Source organism: Rhinoderma darwinii, chromosome 1 (assembly GCF_050947455.1).
Source record: "Rhinoderma darwinii isolate aRhiDar2 chromosome 1, aRhiDar2.hap1, whole genome shotgun sequence".
Classification (NCBI taxonomy): Eukaryota; Metazoa; Chordata; class Amphibia; order Anura; family Rhinodermatidae; genus Rhinoderma; species Rhinoderma darwinii.
In genome coordinates this window covers 235237070-235248717 of record NC_134687.1, presented here as the reverse complement: position 1 = coordinate 235248717, position 11648 = coordinate 235237070, and the positions used below count along the sequence as shown (strand labels likewise).

Below are 11648 nucleotides of genomic sequence, written 5' to 3'. Positions count from 1 at the left end.
TTTAAATTACTTTCGTTTTTGTTTTTTTACTTTTAATATTTATTTTTTCACTACTGAAAACGTTGTACAATTTTTATTAGTTCCCCTAGGGGATTTGAACTAGCGATCAGTCGATTTTATTGCAATATATGGTCATTGTTACAAGCTTCTGTTAAGCCCTGCTATTGACCGTGGCAATAAGTGGTTAAACGGCCAGGATCAGAGCGATCTCTGTTGCTGGCTGTTCCTGAAGGGTGTCAGCTGGACGGTGCTCAGCGCGTGGGCCTGCTTACATATTTCAACCCCCGCACCAGGACGTGCAGTTACATCCAGGTGCATGAAGGGGTTAATCATTGAATTCAGGGGTTTCATTCAGTCCCATTGTCGCAGGTGTATAAAATCCAGCACCTAGCCATGCAGTCTGTCTTTACAAACATTTGTGAAAGAATCGGTCGTTCGAAAAAGCTCACCGAATTGCAGCGTGGTCCTGTAATAGGATGTCACCATTGTAACAAGTCAGTTTGTGAAATGTCTTCCCTTCTAGATATTCCACGATCAACTGCGAGTTGTATTATTAGAAAGTGGAAGCGTTTAGGAACCACAGCAACTCAGCCACAAAGTGGAAGACCAAGTAAAGTTACAGAGCAGGATCGCCGAGTGTTTAGGCACATAGGGCATAAAAGCTACCAGCGTTCTGCTGACTCAATGACAGAGGAGGTTTGGAGCTTCATGGAATGGGTTTCCATGGCCGAGCAGCTGCATGCAAGCCTTACATCACCAAGCACAATGCCAAACACTGGATGGAGTGGTGTAAAGCACGCCGCCACTGGACTCTGGAGCAGTGAAAACACGTTCCGTGGAGTGATGAATTACGCGTCTCTATCTGGCAGTCTGATGGAGAAGTCTGTGTTCGGTAAATGCCAGGATACCGTCATCTGCCTGACTGCATTGTGCCAACTGTAAAGTTTGGTGGAGGAGAGATATGCTATGGGGTTGTTTTTTTTTTTTTTTTTTTAAGGGTTGGCCTAGGCCCCTTTGTTCCGGTGAAGGGAAAGCTTAATGCTTCGGCATACCAAGACATTTTGGACAATTGTACGCTACCAACTTTGTGGTAACAGTTTGGGGAAGGTCATTTTGTACATAAAGCAAGGTCCATAAAGGCATGGTTGGGAGAGTTTGTTGAGGAAGAACTTAAATGGCCCGCACAGAGTTCTGCCCTCAACCCCATCATACACCTTTGGGATAAACTAGAACAAAGATTGTGAGCCAGGCCCTCTCATCCAACATCAGTGTCTGACCTCACAAATGCTAAAATGACATTACTAAAAATCCTGTAGGAAACCTTCCCAGAAAAACGAAAGCTGTTTTAGCACCAAGAGGGAGACAAACTTCATATTAATGCCTACGGATTAAATGGGATGTCCTGTAGGTGTCCCAATACTTTTGTCCACACATAATAATACATACATTTTTAAGACTCACCATTTAAAAAGTGATCTTGAACTTGCCCATCTACTTCACCGTTACCAGATCTTATCCGGTTTTGTACCATAACTGCGACATCTGTAGAAGTGTAATCTCAGTCAGTTCCTTTAAACCAATATGCTATAAACTATTTTCGTTTTCTTCTGGAGACACCATTTCCACTACATACATAGCCCAACAGCAGTGTAAGTCAATATTCCTTGTTAAACAGTGCTTTCTATAGAAGATGTATAACAATTTTCCACAAAAAGAGAGTATTAACTAAATACATTAGTTAATTCATTAGGCCCCCCCAGGCTGCTATAACAACCATCGGCACCCCACGATCGCGTCGTAATGGGGCCGATGGCACATCAGAGGTGACCGCCCCCATAATTTTAACGGCTTAGATGCTGCGGTCAATAATGACCATGGCATCTAAGTGGTTAAACAGGCGGAATCAAAGAGCTCTTAGTTTCCGCCCGTTGCAGTGGGGTGTTAGGCTTCATTCACTTATCCGTCGGGGCCCTATGGGTTCCGTTTGTTTCAGTCAGGGCTCCATTCTGACTGAAAGCTCCGAAGGAACGTCAGAATAGAGCCCTGACTGATATGTGAACGAAGCCTTAGCTGTAAAATACAGCAGGAGGCCGCGCAGTATGGAGCACACGCAGGAGAGCGCGCACCATACTTCCCCTTGGCGGCTGTCACGTACAGTTACGGGACACGTCACCAAGGGGAATATGGGAGTAAATGCTTTGTGTACGTTACATAGAATTCAATTGTAGAAATCCAATACAGAAGTAGTGCAGCAGTTATTGAGGCTGTATAAAGTCACTCGTTTGATTTTTGTCAGAAACATATTTTGAAAAAGACAAAATATACTCCCCAGACCAAGCGTACCAATGCACAAGTGGCTTTGTTTACGTCAGATCTGAGCCTACCCTCAGATGTATACATCAGGAGTATTACCAGACATATAGCTCTCAAGGAAGGCTGGTGTATGTCACTGTATACGCATACGTCATCCATACAATGTCCGCAAATGCTACATTTGTTTTTTTTATACCGAAATTTTTTTTATAAAAAAATAAATACCAGCCCGATGGAGGCTTGCCTCCATTGGCTAATTTGGGCCATATGCATACGCCAAATATAGGGCTGAAACATGAGGCGAACAGAGCCATAGGTGCATTTTTTAATATGCATTAAGTTAGCAGCGATGAATAATTCCACTCCATTTTTTTTTTTTACTCACCTGCTTCTTTGGCACAGTTCTCTATACTGTCTGATTCAGGTGGTGTCTGTTCTAGGTCGGAATGACTGGAATTCTGCATGAAAAAGCAGATTATACAACATATACAGGACTATATTGAAATAGTTGCCAAAATCTTTGGGATGTCTTATGATACTAATTTTCAAACCAGTTCTAGCCTTCCATTAAGAGATGCTTACCAGAATTTTGCTGCACATTTCTGAAATTGGTTCTACAGAAATCGTTGGAGTGCTGCAAGTACTGCCATCCTTCAGAAGAAAAATAAGCAGAAAGATGCCAATCAAAGATAGTGAAGAACTACAAACCCAAACATGTAATGAATGCGCAAGTAAAACCTGTTAACGCATATTGAAAGGCAGGATAATCCTATTATGATGGTTTTCTTGCATTTTAAACATTCAAGTTCTGCAGAAAAGAAAATTCATACAACAAAAAAGGAGATTCGAAAATGTAAAAACCGTGAAATAGCAGGGATTCCTATTATGTAATATAGCCAGAAAAATAAATAGTATAAGGACAGATTGGGTTGGGTTGTCGATTGCTTCCGTTTATAGTTTCAGCTTTTTGATTATACTTTGTATTAGTGGAAATAATTATAATCTTGATAAATTAGGGCTGGGCGATCAAATTAATTCTATTAATTCGCCCTCAAGGCCTCTGACAATTCTGTTTTTAACAATCGTTATAGTTTTTTTTAGTGGCGTGGCGTCGCGCCGTGTTGCATGAGGAAGCTCCACCCCGCCGCCTTGTCACCGCCTGGTCCACTCCGTTCTTTTCTCGGCTACCCTACAGAACTGCTGTTCTGTAACAGTACGGAACAGTTCCGTGGGGAAGCAGAGACCCCCTTGCAGATCGCAGCAGCACCACCCCCATGTAGATCGCAGCAGCACCACCCCCCGCCTTGCAGATTGCGCCACTGTAGCTCCCACTAGGTGCTGCATCCCTGGTCAAAGTGTCAGCAACCTCCGGCCGGGGCTTCAGCCCCTAGTGGCAGCTATCTACAAGGGAGGGGGTGGGTGCTGCGATCTGCAAGGGTGTGTGGCACTATATGGGGGGGGGGGCCCTGCAGCACCATCTACAGGGGCATTGCGCCACCATCTATGGGGGCACGGTGGTGTTTTCAGGGGCTTGGGCCAAAAAAATCCATTTGAAGACACGGATGCAGAATGGACATGAAAACCCGACAATTGATCAGTTTTTAATGGCCGTTTTTTTTTCAGTCATGTGACTTGAGCCTAATTGACTGATGCCAGGAGTCCTGTTCACATGTAGGGCCAGGAAATCCGGCTGAAGCAAGGACCAATTTTTCACGGTCCAATCATGGTCGTGTGAATCGGGCCTTAATATACTTTTTTTTTTACCCTTCATGGTGGGGCAGGTACTGCACAGGGTCCTGCTCAGACTTCAGACACTATAATGTAATCTCACCCCAGAGTGCCCACTCAGCGCCATCTGCCTGGCCCTGCCGCAGTTTACACTGCTCTCGCCTGTCAGAGACCGGTTGAGGTGGTGTTGGCCAGAGGGGGCTGTTAGTGCACGCAGCACATCATGGATTATAGATTCTGTTAACCAGTTCCCTACCGGGGAACATGGAAAAATTGATATCTAAGTGATTATAATAATTTCTAATAGTATTTCTGATAAATTGCAGAGGTTAAAATTTGTGAAGTTACGTACAATTATTATAGTAATATATTTTAAAAAGTTATTTTTATAAAGAAAATAATTTATTAAATGATCTCTTGGTATTTTCTTTCAGTTTATTTTTCTTACTAATGTTAAATATAGATTCAAAACCAAAAATCGGCCATAGAAAATGGAAATAAATAAAAATAGATTTTATTTTTTGGCAAAAATCGCCAAGCCCTAACTTAAATACACTTTTCAGCATATCAACTTTTTTCAAACATAACAAAGTAACCGTATTAGACATTTAAAGAGGACCTGTCACTAGTTTAGTAATGCCCAATCTCCTAACTAACCTAATCGGCGCTGATAATGCTAGTGAAAATTGTGTCCCAAAAAGTTTTTTATTTTAAACGTTATGAGCTTTTCTAAATATGCAAATGAGGCTATACTAGACAAGTGGGTGTCAACACCAGCGATTCTTCAGAGGTGGAGCTACCTCACAGCCTCTGACACGGTCCTATCAGCATGAAGCTGCTTCACACAGCGTGAGAGGCTTGAGGCAAGGGGGATCACTTAAAACAGCCATATCTCGTAACAGTGGTTCTGGTGGCATATGAAAGAGGAGATTCTAATCTTTCATATGCCATCAGGAACGCAGTTCTAGCTGTGAAACAACCAATCACTAGTTGAAAACGCAGTTGGGAATAGAAACCATATTACGATATGATCACGCTGTGTGGCTCGGCTGGGAAGAGGAGAACTGTATGAAGCGGATTGGACGGCGTCATACAGAAAACATTACACCACACGGAGTGAAAAGAAAGAGTAACCTCCTATTTGGCAAGTATGGCCAAATTAGCATGTTTAGAAAAATGATCATAACTTTGCAGATAATTAATCAACGTTTTTGAAAAAATATCACTGTAGTTATCCGCATCATAGCGCCTATTAGATTAGTAAGGAGATGGGGAATTAATAAACTAGTGACAGATCCTCTTTAAAGGGAACTTGTCATGTCGAACAAGCAGTCCAATTTGTTGGCAGCCTGTTATTGAGCATGAGGGGATGAGCAGATTAATGTATATAAAAAAAAAAAAAAAAAAAAAAAAAAAAAAAAAAAGGATTTAGGATAACCTGTTTTATATGGACATAAATCCCTGCTTACTCTGGAATTAAGAGTCCAGTGTGCGGTCCTAGCTATTTCTGTATTTAGACTCACAGTGAAGACTTTTAATCAATGGTTGAGCCCACCCACAGTGAGGAGGGATTTAAATTACAGGTTATCTTGAATCTTTTTGATGAAAACAATATATCAGTCTGTTCAGCTCCCATGCTCTATAACATGCCACCTGCAGATAGGATACCACGTTCATTGAAGGAAGCAATGAAAATAAAAATTATCCTTTGTGTAAGCCAAACCAAATACTTTATGCAGTATCTGACACAGCAGTCTGGTCACAGGACTTAAATGGGCAGTTATGTTCTAAGTATGCCTCGCTCCCTCACAAAGGGTTTCCCCATCATTAAAATTTATGGAATATTGATCGGATATGCCATAAATAGGATTAATAGTTGTTGGACCACTGGGATGCACTCACTTGGCTGTTCTTGTGTCTCCCATAGACAATAATAGAAAGCAACCACACATTCTGCCAGGAACGGGGAGAGGACTTGTGGTGTACCTTATTATTGGACACCCACAGAACACACATTTATAGCATATCAAATTGCTATGCTGTAAAAGTGAATAGTGAAAGAACCCCTTAAACTTATATGTGGCATCTGTAGATATTCAACCCAAATATAAAAAGAACTTTATAGATTTTCACTATAAAACGTATGCCATTTTCTGGAATAAATTACAGTACGTTTGTTGGGCTGCAGGTGGCTCCACTCCTGCTAAACCACACCAACCTCTTTAAAAAAAAAACAAAAAAAAAAATGTAACAGGAGTGCCATAATGCAAAAAGTTGGCAAATTTTTGCTCAAAATAGCCATGCACCACAAAAAAAATTAAAATAATAATCTGCCGCTAAATTCCACCTCCTATTCATTTCAACAGGAGCCAGATGCTTCCTGCCCAAATTGAAGTGAATGTGAGGAGGAATCTTCCTCTCTTGACATCCAACCCGACCTCCATGACGCGGCAGTCCATGTGACAGCTGCAGCCTGCGATTGGCTGCAGCGGTCACATGAGCTGAAACGTCATCCCAGGAGGCCGGACTGGGGGAAGAAGCAGGGAGTTCTGGGTAAGTATGAACTTCTATTTTTTTTTTTTTTTACAGGTTGATCTATATTGTGATCGGTAGTCACTGTTCAGGGTGCTGAAAGAGTTACTGCCGATCGTTTAAGTCTTTCAGCACCCTGGACAGTGACTATCCCCGGACGTCGCCTAGCAACGCTCCCGTAATTACGGGTGCACACACGTAGTCACCGGTAATTACGGGAGCCCCATAGACTTCTATGGGCCTGCCCGTGCTGTTATTACGGCCTGTAATAGGACATGTTCTATATTTTTTAACGGCACGGGCACCTTCCCATAAGCATACGGGGAGATACCCGTGGCAAATAGAAGTCTATGGGCCCGTAATTACGGGCGTTTTTACGTTCGTGTGCAACATGGGGCCTTAGTGTTTTATTTAGTGTGGTTTAACTGGTTGCCGACACAGGACGAGTATGCTCGTCCTCAGCAGCGAGCACTTCGCGCATTAGGACGAGCATACTCGTCCTGTGTGACAGCCGTCCCTGCGCGCGTCTGTGCGCGCGATCGAGAGCGGGGCAACGGCTGTAATACACAGCCACGGCCCCGCTCTGACAGCGGAGAAGAGAGAAACATCTTCTCTCCGTTGTTAACCCTTTGAACGCCGCGATGAAAGCTGATCGCGGCGTTCAAAGAGAGGGGACTGCCCATTGATCGCGTCACAGAAAATAACTGTGACGCGATCAAAGTCCACAACTCGTATGGCCAGACAGCCCAGGGTCCATTGAAGGACCCCAGGGCTGTCTGAACATATTTCCTGTTAGGGCATACTGAGGTATGCCCTAACAACTGCCTGTGTACAATCAGTACACAGGCTAATGTACTGGCATACAGATCTATGCCAGTACATTGCAGTTACAAAATAAAAATGATAAATCCCTTTATGGGATTTTAAAAAAAACGTTAAATTAATGTAAAAAAAAAAATAATGGTAAATAAATAAAAAGTAAATAAAATACACAGAAACACATTTTTTATAATAAATCAACTTTTTCAAATATAAGTCCCAAAACATGAAATAATATAGACATATTTGGTATCGCCACGACCGTAACAGCCTGTACAACAAATGTATAACATTATTTATGATGATCGGTGTATGGTGTAAAAAAATAAATATTAAAACTGCTGCGCAACTGCTTTTTTTCTGCATTTTAATCTAATTAAAAATTTATAGAAAGTAAACGATAATGTATTTGTACCAAAAAATGGTACGTACATAAAGTACAACTCGTCCCGCAAAAAACAAAGTCTCATACAACTACGTCGTACAAAAAATAAAAGCGTTATGAGCGTCGGGATGCAAAGAGGGAAATGTAAAAAAAAATTGCTCTGTCCTCAAGGCCAAAATTGGCCGTGTTCTTAAGGGGTTAACCACCCTGTCTTGTCACCGTTAGGGGGGATTCAGACGAGCGCGATTTGCGCGCGTGCAGGCCGCGTATTTTCTGCGCATCACGCACAGCACTATAGAAGTCAATGAGGCAGTTCAAATAGTGCGTGATTCTTGCGCAGCGTTTGTTCGCTGCGTACTATACGCGACCGGTTCAAAAACTCTGCGTATTTCACGCATCACGCACCCATTGAAGTCAATGGGTGCGTGAAAATCACGCGCACCACACGGAAGCACTTCCATGGGACGAGCGTGATTCGCGCAACAGCAGTGAAAAGGATGAATGAAAACCGAAAAGCACCACGTGCTTTTCTGTTTCCGAACATCCAAACGGAGTGTCTTTGCGATGAGCGAAGCCGGACAAGCGTACCGAACTTCACCGGGTTCGGGCAAACTCGTTTTGGCCGATCCCGGCAAAAAAATTATCGGTACGCGACGTCAGGAGATAGTCACTGTCCATGGTGCTGAAAGAGTTAAACTGTTTCAGCACCATGGACAGTGACTTGCGATCCCAAAATACATTAACCTGTAAAAAAAAACCGAAGTTCTAACTTACCGATTACTCCTGTCTCCTTCCTGCAGTCCGACCTCCCGGGATGACACTTCAGTTCAAGTGACAGCTCCAGCCAATCACAGGCCAAGCACAGGCTGCAGCCAATCACAGGCTGCAGCGGTCACTTGGACTGCTGCGTCATCCAGGGAGGTGGGGCCCGATGTCAAGAGAGGCGCGTCACCAAGGACGCGTCACCAAGGACGCGTCACCAAGGCAACGGCCGGGAAGTTCTCGGTAAGTAGGAACTTTATCTTTTTTTTTTACAGGTTTTTCGCTGTTGTGTTCGGCATTCACTGTCGAGGGTGCTGAAAGATTTAGCTCTTTCAGCACCTTGGACAGTGACGGGCGTCGACAAGCCTCATCTCTATGATGCCGGCTGCGCGAAAATCACGCAGCCGCGCATCAGACACGCATGACACACGCAGCTGTCAAATGGTTTTTGCGCTCGCAAAACGCTGCGTTGTTTGCGCGCGCAAAAACGCAACGTTCGTGTGAATCTCCCCTTACTGTGTCAGTCCAAATTCTGTCACGGCAACGTGCAGTTAGGGTATGTTCACACGGCCTATATTCGGCCGTTTTCTGGGCCGTAAACGCCCGGAAAAAAAATCGGAAGCAGATTCCGATGGGCCGTTTTTTTACGCGGCCATTTTGAAAAATGGTGCAGCACACTACTTGGGACTTTTTTGGAGCTGTTTTTCATTGACTATATAAAACAGCTCCAAAAACGGCCATAAAAAAAACGCAGTGAAAATCGCAAGAGGCTTATAAACAGTATGAAAATCAGGAGCCGTTTTCCCTTGAAAACAGCTCCGTATTTTCAGAAGTTTTTGACTCAGCGGGTGAACATACCCTTACGGGGGATCTGCCATTACCACTAGGAAACGTATTTGAATCTCGCCAGCTTTGCTTTCCACCAGGTGCTGCTAATACACGTGACAAATGTCAGCAATTGCACAATTTAGACTGGTTTTCTAAATGGTCAACTATTTAGTGGTGGCATTCTTTTGTAAGATCACATAAAAAGACCATACTTACTGATAGAATTTGTTTACATTGCGGAAAATCTGCAGCTAATCCGCACTATTTTCCGCAACTAAATTTAATTGCGGAAAATCTGCAGTGTATTACAGCAGCAGCGTAGTGGATTAGATTTGAACATTAATAAACTGACCTGCAATTTTTTTTTAATGAGCAGCAGGTCAGTCTAGGCTGCGGAATCGCTGCTATTTGCGGGTAATATCCGCAACAAAATGATAAAAAAAAAAAGTTGCAATTTTTGCGGCCACAAAAGGTCGCAAATCAGAAGAAAAAAAAACCAAAATATACAAACCTTATTTTTTTTGTTTAACCCCTTAATGACCGGGCCTGTTTGTACCTTAATGACCAAGCCAGATTTGTCAAATCTGGTATGTTTGACTTTATCAGAGAATTCTGACTGTCTTTTCGTCACGTGTTCTTTATTTTAGTGGTAAAAGTAGATACAGTTTGCAGAAATGAATTTAAAAAAAATGGAAAAATTGAAGAAATTTTGTAAGAATTACCATTTTTCCCTATTTTTAACTGCAATATGTCACATATGTACACACACTGTACAATTTTTTTTATTAAATATATATGTCCATCTCTTTACTCTATTTTGGCAGCACTTTTGAAAAAAATAAAATTAATTTTCAGCAATTTAGAGGACTTACAAATTGAATAATAATTTTATAAATTTTGAAGTACATTTTGTTTTCCTGCACCAAGCCAGGTTTTCAGAGGCTCATAGGTCTCAGAATGAAGGAAACCCCCACAAATGACGCCATTTAGAAAACTAGACCCCTTAAGGTATTTATCTAGGGGTATAGCAAGTATTTTGACCCCACAGTTTTTTGCTAAATTTAATACATAGCAGGTGGAAAAAAAAATAATAATTTCACTTTTTTTCATAAAAGTATCAGTTTGAAGACCGATTTCTTTGTAAAGCCAACATGAAAATGAAGAAACACACCCCAAAATCTATCACCCTGTTTCTCCTGTTTTCAAAAATACCCACATTCTGGCCCTAATGCTTTGTTTGGACACACGGCATGGCCCCAAAGGAAGGGAGCACCCGGAGGCTTTCAGGACACATTTTGCTTGAAAATGTTTTAGGCCCCAAGGTACATTTGGAGAAGCTTTGAGCTGCCAGAACGATAGAAACTCCCCATAAATGACCCCATTTCGAAAACTAGACCCCTTAAGGTATTTATCTAGGGGTATAGTTAGCATTTTGACAACACAGGTTTTTCGCTAAATATATTGGAATTAGTCTGTAAAAATTAAAATGTACTCTTTTTCTGAAACAGAAATTTTTAATATTTACAAGGAACAAAGAAAATGCACCCCAACATTTGTAAAGCAATGTCTCCCGATTACGACGATACCCCATATGTGGTAATAAACTGCTGTTTGGACCCACAGCAGGGCTCAGAAGGGAAGGAGCGCCATTTGGATTTCGGATTTTGCTGGAATGGTTTTCGGTGCCATGTCGCATTTGCAATGCACTGGAGGGACCAAAACAGTGGAAACCCCCAAAAAGTGACCCTATTTTGGAAAAAACTTAAAGGAATTTTTCTCGGGGTATAGTGAGCATTTAGACCCAACGGGTCTTTTGTAGAGTTTATTAGAACTAGGGCGCGAAAATTAATATCAAAATCTTTTCCACTAAAATGTTGCATTTTCTCATTTTCACAAGGGATAAAGGAGAAAAAAAAAAAACACCATTTTTTATAAAGCAATTTCTCCCGAGTACGGAAATACCCCACATGGGGTCATACGTTTATTTCATTAGAAATGAATTAACCCTTTCAGGACTGATCCATTTTTTGCTTTCTTATTTTAGATTTTCGCTCCCCGCCTTCCAAGAGCCATAACTTTTTTATTTTTCCATCAATAGAGTGGTGTGAGGGCTTATTTCTTGCGGGAGGAGCTTCAGTTTTTATGGATACCATTTTTTGGTACATAAAAAGTGATTAAAAAGTTGTATTACATTTTTTCTTTAGAGCTAAGGTGACAAAAAAAAAAAACTGCGATTTTGGCGGTTTCAATTATCCATTTTTTTTATATTTTTTTTTTTTTT

General features: G+C 41.8%; 1 protein-coding gene across 3 annotated transcripts in view; it reads right to left on the bottom strand.

The window, feature by feature from the left end:
• The window catches only part of LOC142740474 (GRAM domain-containing protein 2A-like), a 190177-nt gene that overhangs the window by 125753 nt on the left and 52776 nt on the right, over positions 1-11648 (bottom strand). For all 3 annotated transcript variants that reach the window (XM_075849977.1, XM_075849985.1, XM_075849981.1), the window contains exons 8-10: positions 2896-2964; positions 2699-2771; positions 1462-1542 (exon numbers count right to left, since the gene is read on the bottom strand). In XM_075849977.1, coding sequence (XP_075706092.1) covers positions 1462-1542; positions 2699-2771; positions 2896-2964 — 223 coding nt within the window. The remainder of the gene's footprint in view (positions 1-1461; positions 1543-2698; positions 2772-2895; positions 2965-11648) is intronic.